The sequence below is a fragment of the Mustela nigripes genome, chromosome 16, assembly GCF_022355385.1.
Source record: "Mustela nigripes isolate SB6536 chromosome 16, MUSNIG.SB6536, whole genome shotgun sequence".
In the NCBI taxonomy this organism is placed as follows: Eukaryota; Metazoa; Chordata; class Mammalia; order Carnivora; family Mustelidae; genus Mustela; species Mustela nigripes.
Genome location: NC_081572.1, coordinates 30,471,858 through 30,484,932, shown reverse-complemented (window position 1 = coordinate 30,484,932; position 13,075 = coordinate 30,471,858). Strand labels below are relative to the sequence as shown.

Sequence of the window (13,075 nt, the reverse complement as noted above, 5' to 3'; positions counted from 1 at the left end):
TGTGGGTACCCTGAGATGGATCAGATTTCCTGTACTTCTCTCTGATCACATACTAAAACAACAGATTGCAGTAGGATGAGGAAAGCATCCTGAATCAGACTAGTGTAGTACCAGTCTCTTCCTGACCATTGCTGAATTTTCAGACTCACTTTCTAGGAACCTCATTTACTCTATGTGTCTAACTGTATCACTGTGTTTCATGCTATGGAAACAGTCTATTAGAACTCCACAAATCTGTGGAAACATTTTTATTCTGGCTTCTTTAGTGAGGAATTCTAGGAAGAATATCTAATTACTGCCCTCGGGTGTCCTTACTTTTGATTCCTGAGACCCAGAAGTGGCCATTTAGGAAAATGAAAATCACAGTGCCTCGTAATGGGGCATCTTGTTATCTCTACACCTCAGTGAGAAAGCCCAACTTCTCTGCCTACTGAGAGATTTCTAGGCACCCTCCAAGTCCCATCTTACCACTGCCTACTTCCTTGCTTGGTTTTCTCCTAAGATGAATCGCTGGTGTGGGTACAGGTAACCTGCCCTGTTTGTGTTTCCATATGGAAGTGGAAGAGAAGAATGTCGTGAGGGCTTCTGTGGTTCATCCTTATTTCAGCTGTGCACCATTATTTCAAGGTGTTTCTCAGTTCTAGAATTGATTTTTCTCTGTGGTGTCAAATCCATCCTCCCCACTTCCTCTACTCTAGCACTTCTTTGCCTGACACACAGAAGAACTGATTTCATATGGCCTTTCAGTAAACAACAAACTATTGAGCTCTTCCTAAACCATCTGCTTTGCATGCTATTTCCCTGCTTAAAAACCTCCACTGAGCTCTTTCTTGACTTCAGGACAAAGTCAAACCTTTTACCACCAGAAGGAAAGTGTCTTGTGATCTAGAATTTGAATAAATCTTCAATCATATCCTCCATCATGCAACTACCCTTCACCCTCCACTCAAATTAATTCTAAGCATTGGTCAGGCTGAACTTACTACAAGTCCTGTTACACTTCCATGCTTTTACACGTGCCTTTTTTCTGGTCCTCAAACACCTGTTTCTACCAGTATCTTTAGGTCACACCAGTGTCTTCAGGTCAGCTTCTTCTGATCCTTGAAGATTGAGCTTAAGTGCCTCCTCAGTAAATCTTCACTGACACCTCTTTCTCTATAGGCAGAGGTAGTTTCTCTCCTTTTGTGCTCCTAGAGCACTTGTTTCTAAATGTATCAAGACAGTTACCCACTTTATTAGAATTATGTGTTTACTTGACTGCCTTGGTATTAGGCTGTGATTTCTCTGCGGGTAAGAACCATGTCTCCTATTTTTATTTCCTCAAAACCTGAAACATTATAGCTTTTCAGTTAATGTTCATTGACCAAATGAACAAAAAAATGCATGGCCTGGTCTGAAGAGGGCAGACCCTTCCTCCAAAGTCTCCTCTTTCCCTCCATCCTCTTTTCTCTCTGTGCTCTTGATTTTCCTGTTTTGAAAAGTGTATTTCAGGTCTATGATATTTACTGGCAGCTATACAGGAAAGAGTCACCATTATTTTGTAGCTTACTCTTGACTTACTTACTCTTGTAACTCCCTGAATGTGTCTTTATGCCTTTCAAGGAGGGATTATATCCTGTTAGCACTTATGAAGATAGGGAGATTAGGAAAAGGCACTAAAGAATTTCTTTAAAAGAAACACTATCATTCCCATATGAATTCTAAAACGCCAGGGTGTCCACAACTTTCTCTTGTTGTGTCTCCTTGTGGTAGGAACCTTGGATTGGTGGGTGGTCTCACAGCGCCCACACCCCCCACCCCTTGCCACTCACCACAGCTAGCTATAAGGACCTTTCAACTACAGCGCTTCACTTTCCCGTGCTAGTGGTTTTTATGCAGAGCCTTTAATGTTACTTTAACAAATGCTACTTTAACATAGTCTTTTGTGGTTTAGCAATGATACATTTGGTAGCCATCACAGAGGAGGGAAGGATAGACTGGAAGCTTCTAATTTTTTTTTTTTTTTCCTAATGTGAATCACATGCATTTAACAGACAAAATGATACAAGGGTACAACAGTGCATTATCTGGACCACATGATTTGTTAGTAATTTACACAGTAAGGCTAATTTTCTGTGGTGTTTTTTCCCTCTATTTTTTCTATATGAGATAGTGACAGACTAAAATGCATTTGATACCAACACAAGAAGTTGGATTAAGTGTAGAGAAGAGTAGAAAGTATTTGGGTTTAGTATCAGACAGAACTGGGAGTTTGAATCAGATCTGACAGTTACTACCTGTGTGGCATTGGGCATGTAACCTCTGGGAGCTTCAGTTTTCCCACATCTAAGATGGATAGTAATGTCTATTTAGAATTAAATCATATCGTATATATACAGTGCATAGAACAGCATGTGGCACGTATCAGAAACAAAATAAAAAATTTTTTCACACCCTTACCCTGACCTCTCAGAAATAATGAGGCATTCAGAGTTAGAAAATTGGAACAGGGTTGAGATTAAAAAATTCTTCCTAAGATCTTAACTTAATAAAATCCTAATCAGTCAGGGTCATGGAGCCTAGTTTGGAAGCTAAAAATATCAATAAGATTACCTCCTGTGGTCAGTTTAGTTCCAGGATTCTTTGCTAGTGTGTCAGAAAGAACCTGGGCACAAGATGCCCCTCTAAAGATTCCTGGGAGTGAATGAGTTGACAGTTGGAATTCAGGAGTGGTATCCTAAATCATGAAAAATGGGCCTTAGGAACGAGGGTTGAGACTGTGCCATTTCTTGTAAGCTTGTGGCCTGGATTCCATTAGGCTCAGTGCCTGGATATCCCACAGGCACCTCAAAACTCATCATTTGTCAAACTGAACTCATCATCTCTCCCCTCCCCCAAACCTGTTCCTCTCCTCATCTTTCCTATTTTGGTAGATGGCAACATTATCCATCTCAGCACCCTATTCAGACTCTCTGGCTCCTCCATTTTGCTCTTCAGCCACATTAAATCAATCACAAAGTCCTATTGATTTTAACTCCTCAATTCCTCTTGCCTCTGCTTTCTCTTCTACACCCCTACTGTGGCAGTCTTGGTTCCGGTTCTTATCACTACCACCTGGACCACTCTCTCAACTGTCTCTTTGCCTCTAGTCTCAGCATTCCCTGCTTTGGCTCTCCTGCAATCCATCTTTAGAGCTGCTAAAATCCAAGATGACCATATTATTCCTTTTAAACAAATCTTTTCATGACTCCCCATTGCCTACATGATAAAGTCTAGCCTCTTTAGGATGGTATATATAGCCCTTTGTGATTCTGACTTTTTAATTTTTAGTTTCATCTCCTGTCTTCTCAGGTGCCATAAGCATCTTTCACCATGAGCTACTAGGACTGTACTTAATTGGGTTGCATTTCCTCAGGTCTCCTAGCCTTTGTACAGCCCACTTAAGACGATTTTCCTTTTTAGGTCTGCCTTTTCTTTCCTTTTCTGAATGTTTCTTTCTAATTCAAGATTAGCTCAAATGTTACCTCTTTAAGGAAGGATTGGATGTCCTTCCTTTGAAACTCAATAGCCTACCTATTACAGCAGGGCTTTCATTATATTGGGACTTTTGGTATAGATTTCTGTACCCTTTACTGGTGGTCAGATTATGTCTTATTAACATCTGTATATCCAGTGCAAGCACAGTCAGTACTTGACATACAGTGGCAACCCAGCAAATGTTTGTTGAATGAAATATGTAGCCAAGCACTTAAGTATGAAATATATGCCAGGCTTCAAACTGTTTTTTAAAAATCCCCCAGTTTTATAATCTTACCAGTCCAATCAGTATGAATCATAGAATCAAGGAAATCAGTAAAATCAACTTTTCTTATCATAGGCCTGCTCTCAGTTGTGACTGCCCATAGGATCAGGACAGGGCAACCTCCTTAGTGCAAGCTAGGCAAATCATCAAGAGGCCACACCACTGGACAGAGTTTCTGAAGGCTCACGATGGTACTGCTTTTCTTTTTGTTTCTGCGAACAGTTTAAATAGTGACCCTTGTTGGTACCCAGGTACTTGCTTGATTACTGCAGTGGAGTATTACCCTGCTTCTATTCAAAGGTTGGGGTAGGGGGGAGTGTCAGCCTTCAGGTTATGGAGGGGGCCTGGGTTTGAAATGTAGCATTTTGCCTTAGCTCAGTCCTGCTTATGGAGCTCTCCCATCCGTATGACAGTCCTCTTCTTCCCTATAGTAATCCTGTGAGGAAATAGCCTCTGGGTTTGTCCCAGTCTATTCTTTACTCCAGGAGACAGAAGGCTAAGCTCCTTTATCATTCTGTCCTTGCTAGATCTATTTAGTGCTAGAATAGGCACAGATGCAGTTTTCTGTAGCTGGTTAGCAAGTTATTTATGATCACTCAGGCCACTGGCAGGAACATGGTCAGTTTGCCAAATCTCAAATCCTTTCATTGGGACAGGGATGACTTGTACAAGTCAAACCGAAATATAGTGTAAACTTTTCTAATTGATGTGTTCCCATAATTTGCACTTTTTCAGGTTTCACTAAAATTCCTGTGTTCTTATGACTTTCTGAGTTCTGATTGAATTTCCAGTAATGTTCTCTTTCTCAGAAATGCTTAGTGTATCTGTTGACCTTTTGCTGTGGGTCTACCTATGGAAGGCAGAAGTCCCTACTTAAAAAAACAAGTAAAAATTGCTTAGCATCTTTCTTGAGGGGTTTTAGACCCATTATAGTAAGTCTTTGAAGTTCCTGTAGAAATTGTTATTAAATGCTTTGTGGACTGAAGTCTAAGGAAGAAGTATGGTAATCAGTACAATAATCTGTTTCTTGGAAAGCTCTGATCTCTTGGGGATAAGGTAGAGTCTTTCATGATTCTTACTAAGGTCCAGCAATCTTTTAAAAATTGTTGCTGGTGCTGCTGAAGTATAATAAACATTGTACTGGAGTGTACTGATTTCCTGCTACTGGCAACATTTCCTCCTGATCGCTAGAAAAGACTAATAGAATTTTGTATGTCAGTGGAACTACGCCCAATGAGGTGATCTTTTCTGGAAACTTACATGGTTCTCATAAATCAGTTGGATCACCTATCATATAATAAAGGAGGACCAGGAGACTATGAAGATATATGTTATTCCAGGGAAAAACACCTTAAAGTCAGGAACTCTTGAGACCTAGGCTTTGATCTATGGCTTAGTTTTCATAGATGAAGGTTAATGTTTGATAGTCTTACATTGCTTTTAGTCAAAGAGATAGGCACTGTTGAATTCTGGTACTATGATAACTATATCTCTATTTTGTAAGTTCTTGAAATGTTATGTTTTGTGTGTTCTAGTGTGGTCCATGGACTGACAGCACAGTATCATCTGAGAGCTTGTTGGAAAAGCAAATTCTCCAGTCCTGTGTGGTGGGGCTCCAGGAGTCTCTTTTAGCATGCTCTCCTAGTGAATCTCAATGCATATTGAAGTTGGGGAAGCAGTGTTCTAGAGCATCATATCCTAAAGTGTGTTTTCTTAGTTTTTTAGTAAGTGCCACACCAAAAATGCTTCCAGTCATGGTCAAATGAATTTAGAAAATGCTGGGCTAAACAAAGTTAAGCTTTTTGGTTTTTATTTTTTCATCTGGGAGGGTTACCAGATTTTACAGACCTTCTAATATGTTACTCTACCACTCAAAATTATCTGTTGGACTCTCAACACATTGAAAGTAGAATCCGAAGTCCTTATCATGGCCTTTGAGGCCCTGCATGATCTGGCTGTTGACTCTCTGATCTCATTTCCTATCTTTCTTGCTCTTGCTTACTATACTTCACCTACACTGATCTTTTAGCCAAGCACACTCTTGCTTTAAAGCCTTTGCCCTTGTCATACCCACTGCAGGAAAATCTCAGGTCTCTACTTACAGGTTTCTTCTTTAAAGGGACTCTCCCAGGTCATCCTATATAAAAATTGCAGCTCCTGCTCTTCACCCCAGTCCTTTACACTAATTTATTTTTCATCACAGCCCTCACTATCTGACATTTACAGTATTGTTTGTTGATTGGTTTACTGTTTGTCTCCCCCCATGAGAATGTAAGCTTCATGGAGAGTTTATTCTTTGGAGCTCCTTAGTACCTCGACTAGTACCCAGCACATAGTAGGTTACTTAATAGGTATTTATTGAATTAATGAATAAATGAGTGGAGAGAAGAAATTGTAGACTAGAAAGTAACAGTAGTAGGACAAAGTGTGGCTGCTCAGGAAAAGTGCATGAACCTCCCAAAAAGCAGAGGACACTTGCAGGGCTTGGTCCTCCAGGGTCTTAGAGTAATACACTATTATAATTGATCCCAAATCATTATTACCATGAAGACCACTTGAGACATGGGGAAATGAACTTCATGTATTTTTGTCTATAATCATGGAACGGTAATGACCATTTCATACAGAATGGACTCCTGGTTAGCTCTCCAGTGAAGTATTTTCCTTAGTTCTTTTCCCTATCAATTATCTGTCCCTAGGAAATCATTCACTTTCATGGCTTCAGCCATTATTAATAGACACTAGACAAATTTCTGTGTTTAGTACTCAACCCTCTTTCCTTTATTTCTACTGCCAAATGGACAGGTCTACTTGTATGTTGAATTTGCACCTTCAGATTCAAGATAGAGCTAAAAGCATCATTTTCTTCCCCAAGTCATATTCCTCTCTGACTTTTTCTTTTGGTAATGACAGCAATGGATGCTCACAGTATTTGAGGCTGAAAACAATTGGAGTACTCCAGAAGTCTCTAGACTTCACCTTTTCTCATTGAAACAGTTGCTCCATCTTCTATAATACTCCCAATGTTTCTTACTTCTGTATTTGTTTCCTTTATGGGGGGAGGGTTTGTTTCTGCCCTAATACTGGACTATATGAACTATGCCCCCAAATGTGCTCTTAATCCATCTTAAACAGATTCCTCAGTCTGACTCTTAAGATACTGCCCAGTATGGCCATGAATTTTCCAGACCTTTTTACGTCCACTGCTTCTTCACATCATTTCTCTGATCTAGCTGAACTGGACAACTTGTTCTTTTCCCTACTCTTTCTGAGACCTTTTGTTCCAGGGAGCTCATTCTGCTCCCCCTGACAAGAAAGCTTTTCTTATTGTCCATGTTTATTAGTATCCTGTCCATTCTTTAACACCCACATCAAATATCCTCTCCTCCAAGGTGGCTTTCTGATACCTTGAGAAAAATGTGTTTCCTTTTCTTTTTTCAATATCACTTATGATTGGCATATCTTAGCTCATTTAATAATAATTTGTATCATTATTTTGCTGTTACCACTGTACTGCAGGCAGAGACTGTCTTACGCATCTCTGAATCTTCACAGTCGGTATCTAATATATATGTATTGACTTGAAATGAAATACCATGACCCAAACTGTATTTTGTAATAGCAGTGCAGTCATATCATGGACTAATAATGTTCTTTGGATGGGGAACTCATTGCGTGGGGTCATATTCCCATTCAGGCCTCTTGGGAGTGGTATGGCCAACGTTATTAATCATTTGACGCAGAAAGTTTAAGTGACTGCCAGTGTCACACAACAGAGGACCCAGGACTCTCAAGTCCCAGTCTGCAGGTGTGATTCAGGCTTCTGTTAATAACTCTTTCTCTTCTGGAAAATAATAATTGCTATTCTTTAGTTGTTTTTGGCATCTGAATGGTTGGAGCAAGGGAAACGGAAAGGGATAAATTCAGATTCAGATGCCCAGGTCTCAAAATGGCAGTTGCCTCTCTGCTTCTAAATCTGGTGTCTGGGGAGCAATCCAAAGAGAGTCTGCCTCCATTCCATCCACCCAGCGCTCACCCTCCCACAGATCCTACAATTCATTTGAACTGATAGAACTCCTGCTAATTGCCTCTTATTGGCCTGTTATAAGAAGAAGCATGGGGAAGAGACAAAGCATCCCTATTCACATTCTCAGTGGGCAGCAGGGGTCTCTGCAAAAATAGAGAAACTGGGGCCCAGGCTATTCATTTTTGAAAGTCAGGACAAGATCTTCCACCATTCAGAATCCCACATTATAATCACAACACGGCATCCTGGGATGCTATTTTCTCAAATGGTCTGCTAGAAATCTAGAGCCTGTTTAATATTAGAGTCTGTTTAATAAATCAGCACTACATTGACTTTTTTTTTTCCTCCAGAGTGATACGCACTTTACATTTTAATTTCACTATTTTTTTTTTTTCCCATTTGGAGGTGAGAAAGAGAGAGAGAAGGGGCAGTGCTTTTCATGAAAACATCAGTTCTTGTACTTATGTTTTAAGAAAGCAAAGTGAAGGCAAGAACTGCAGCCTGATAACTGAACACTCTGTTTAGAATTCCCTCCTCTCCATTGGACCTTAGCTAGGTTTCAATAATTATTGCTCAGGCACATAGTCTTGGAGCTTTGCTTTCTCTCAGACTTGTACACAGTTCTAGGAAGGGTTGTTGCCAAAGCCATCATGTGATTTATTGACCCTCCACTGGGACAAGGGGGAACAGATATAACTTTGTGATTTTATTATAAGGAGGCTGGGTTAATATTTCTAGGTGAAACAAGCTACTATACCAAGTTCAAACATCTGAAGAGGGAGGTTAAGAAACCCTGAGTGTGGGGTGTAAGGATTATTCTGTCCTGGGGCTGTACAGACGTCGTCTGAGGCAGGGAGCAGGAGAAGAAAGGACACATTGTGACCCATTTCCAACACCTCCTGTGTGTAGAGGCGGAAGTTCCTTGCCTGCAGAGGGACACGCGCGGAGGAAAAATAGGAGAGTTACAACATGGCACTTACATAAACAACACCAAACTGGCATAAAACATCTAACAAAATTACACGACTTCAAGCTTGGAATTTTTATACAACATAAATATTAGGGTTCAGCCCATTTAATAATGCTATATAAAATCAAGATTTAAGGCAGTAATGTTCCACATAAACTCTGAAAACAACATTTATGCTTCTTATAAAAGCAGAAAATGATTGCATTCTGTGGGTTTTTCAAAATGATGAATATAATTACATGAAGCAACAAAAATGGATTGAATTAAAAATCTACTAGTTTCAATTTAAGTTGGTTAAAGGGGAAAAATGTAGTTTCTGGCCAAGGGTTGAAAAAATTTTACAAGTATCAAAAAAAAAAAAAAAGTTGTATGCACTCTTAGGCAGTTAGGCAGCCCTCTCCCAACATGTGTATGTAGCCCAAGAGTCACCAATGAAATATGAGCTGCTTCAAACCTGCTAAGCTCAAGAAACCCTTTAATAGTATCTACTGTCACAAGTAGAGCTGGTGTATTTTTTTCTCCTCCTGAGTACATGGCCCCCCCTGGAATAATCCAGTTTCTCCCCTAGTGCCTTTATGGCATCTTGTGCAATTTATTCTTCATAATTGTTGGCTGTTTTGGACTAACCTTGCAGTACTGACTTAAAATCTGAGCAGTACCGCAATGGAAGAACACTCTTAGAGTCTCTAATCTATGTCCCTATGACCATAGGTCAGGGGCCAATTCTGGGTTGTTGCTCTGTTATTTAAGAGAGCCAGTTACTCCTGTGATGGGCTTCCTGTTTATAGGCTAAACTTGGTTGATTTTGTGTGTTGTGTATGTGTGTGTATGTGTGTGTGTGCTGGGTATGGGGAAATGGTGAACGTAGGCCAAAAAGGAAAAAAAAAAAAGACGAGAAATGAATTCAGCCTAATGCTACATCATGTTAACTTACTAGACAGAGCCTAATAAACTTTTACTGTTCTCTTCTGTGCCAACAGTTTTTCCTGAAGTTGCTTATTAGTGGAGGTTAGATTTGCACCTTTCGATTTAGATAAGATGATAATTTCTCTATTTGTGACAGCAAATTCTCTATTTCTCTGTTTGTGAAATTCTCTATTTGTGAAAATTTCTCTATTTGTGAAAAGATAGCCATGGCATAACCTTGCCAGTGCTGTAAGTTATACTACCACCAATCTGCTGTTCTTAGATAAATAATTTGTATATCTAAGTGTGTACTTATTTATTCTCCTTGACTTGTGCTATCCCGAAGCTGAGACTTGGTGTCTTTTCAAGGTGGGCTAGTGAATTATTTTTCCTTGCTTGACCAGACCACAATAAAGCCGGGTCCAGGAGCTGTGGAAGAGGTCAACATGCAGGAGATAGAGAAAAGGGGCAGAAGTGGAGTCCGTGTCCACTTGTAGGTGTCAAATTCAAAGTGTATAGCATGTGCAAAGTGGTATTTAAATCACTGAAAATGAACTCATATATATTTTTTAAACTTCTGAAGTTTTATACACGATGCAGTTTCCATTAGCCATAAAAGAAGATAAAAATGGTAAAGACTAGTACCTGGTGTAAAGGTGTATTGATCTGCTTAAGGAGGGCTTTCACTGCCATCTGGAGCTCGTAGAAGAACAATTGCATGGGGCAGTCAGAAGTATGATCCACACTTTCCATAGATTCAGAGCCAGAAAGCTTTTGGACCCATTCCCACTCCTCTCTGTATGTTGAGTCAAGTTAAAATTAGAAATTTAACAAAAGTTCAGAACACAGCTCAGAACATTTTTACTGTATATGTCCAGAACCTGGATAACCAATTTTTGGTGGCTAAAACTCAATACAATTCATGAAATTTGAACTTTTTGCCACCCAAATGGAATTTAAAAAGAGCTTCTGCTAATTTAAGATTAGTTCACCTATCAAACCATATATACCTCAGAACAGCACATCTAATTTTTATCAGTCAGTTTCTGAGATTGGAGCTTTGAAATATTTGGTAATAATTTCCTGACTGTCTTCATTTTTCTTTCCCTGAAGATCCTCTGTAAGTTCTAAGGCCCTACATTTTACCACAGGGGCATCTGCTGGTTAATTCAGCAGTTGGGTAACCACAGGACTCTGGTCCAACTCAGGCAACAAACCACATGGCACATTTCAACTCTGGCCTGTTGTAATCGTGGGGACTATTTTGGTTTCTTACCCCTTCCCTTCCAAGAGCTTGAGGAGAATCACAAACAGGAACACCAGACAATTCCAATAAAAGGAACCAGGGGACACACATCACTGCTTCCATCCTCCTTTCAAACCAGTCATCTGTGTCTTTATTCTGCGTGCTCTGTAATCCTTCCTAATGAACTTTTCCAAATGTCATGCAGAAGGGAGGGGAAAGAATGATGGTGGGAGAAAACACATCTGGTTTGTCCCCCAAAGGCTGTTCTTCAAAAGGAGCTTAGAAAGATCAAGGTAAATGCTTCCTGGGAACACTGTTTCCACAGGTATGCTAGCTAGCACAAGTCTCTAAACACGTTCATTTGGCCCAGTTTCTCCTCTTTCTAACTGTACAGGGAGCAGCAATATGCTCTTAGGAGCAGGCTAGAGAGGGAAGGGAAGCCCTCCTCTTGGGGCACAGAAAGAGAGGAGGTGCTAACATATGTTTCCACCCGCATGAAAACATTCTGAGGGCTCTCTCCAGTGGGCTAACCAGCCTGGGCTCCAGTCTTTGTGTCAGAAAATGAAGTTGATTATGACATGAGCTTTTCATCAGAAAACAATCTCTTTTAACAAACTATCCTCTTAAAAAACTTTCTGTGTTCAGGGTATCTGTTTCCTTTTAATTCCTACCCTGGAAAATACTATGGAGAATCTACCCTATTGTCCCAATAATAGAAACAAAATAAAAATTAAATCCTATTTCAATCTGGGCATCCTCTTGGCTTCACAAATTGAAATCTTGGAGGACCTGCTTGGGAGTTGTTTCTTTTCTCCCATCACTGATATTGAACTAAATGAGGGGGTTCTGACTAGCACAAGCATTCACAAAACCTAAAGGAGCACACTGCTAAAATAGCATCTATAATCGAGTTAGAGAATAAATTACAAGTAGAATACCATGAACCATCTACCACTAACTAAGCAGGTTAGTCTATAAGGATGAGGATGAGATGGAACTGGCAAGAGTGAAGGCTACTGGAATCTTCTGTAAAAATGAAACTTGGATCTTTGTCAAGGGGAAATTAGTTGGTATAACCACTAACAGAGTCAAAACCTTTAAGACACAAATCTAGAAAATGGATGAAAGTAACCATTGCAGAGTCAACCCACAAGTGAGCCGTGTAACTAACCTCTTGGGAAGGATTGATAAGATAACCAAAGTTGATGTAGAAGTGACCACCAGATGGCAGACTTAAGGCCTGGGTGTAGTTGAATAGTTGAAAGATGAGAATATGGCAGCTAGTGAGTTCTTTGAAGAGCCCATCATCATTTCCTTTGTTGTCATCAAATAGTATTTAATAAACAATACACTACAGTTAATAAGCTACTGTCACTTTATGGATCAAATTTTAAGTGACTGAATTAGAATGCCTTTTGGTTAAGCAAATCCATAGCTGTAACTAGAATCTGCACATCTAATTTGTACTGTGAAGCCTGATAAAGGCTCAAGAGTTCTTATCTATTGCCCTTTTTTTCAGGTTGAGCACAATTCAGTTCATTATAGTAGATTTTCAGAGGCCTTCTGAAGGGCTAGTTGTAAATCTGAGCCAGATTACCAAGATTGGGCAGCTTTCCCAAAGTTAACAGGGTTATTCACCATAATGCCAAGCCATGGAGCAGTTTCCAGAAGCACAGGCCTTGTTACTTTTTTTCTTCTTTAGAGAACCATAAAGAGTACAGGAAACATACAGTCCTCAGGCCAGAGGGTTAGGGGTGGGGACACTGAGCACAGGAGGATTCTTTAAGGGGAAATTGCTCTACCAGAACCCATTTCTACAAGTGATACTTAAAAAAAAAAAAAAAAAATGACTAAGTTGTGAAGAAAAGATACCAGAAATAGAATGTTAAAAGAAAAGGGCATTTATTCATTAATGAGTTGAGTACTGGTGGTTGCCCGATGAATACCATAGAGAGGAAGTGTAAGGAGTGTGCATCTCCTTCATGGGCTCACTCCTTCCACCAGCCATCACCACAAAACCTCCTTATCCTAATGCTAAAATGCAGCTAAGCCTCTGCCCTGGTGTACTGGCACCTGGGGACATCTCATCATAGAAACTACAGAAACTAAGTATCAGTTTGCTTCTGACTCATCAAACCCATCACT

General features: G+C 39.9%; 1 protein-coding gene across 1 annotated transcript in view; it reads right to left on the bottom strand.

Annotated features, from left to right (window-relative positions):
* ANKFN1 (ankyrin repeat and fibronectin type III domain containing 1) overlaps positions 1-13,075 on the bottom strand; it is a 156,163-nt gene that overhangs the window by 23,178 nt on the left and 119,910 nt on the right. Inside the window, exons 14-15 of the mRNA XM_059379026.1 lie at positions 10,330-10,480; positions 8,566-8,734 (exon numbers count right to left, since the gene is read on the bottom strand). Of these exons, the coding sequence (XP_059235009.1) occupies positions 8,566-8,734; positions 10,330-10,480 (320 nt within the window). The remainder of the gene's footprint in view (positions 1-8,565; positions 8,735-10,329; positions 10,481-13,075) is intronic.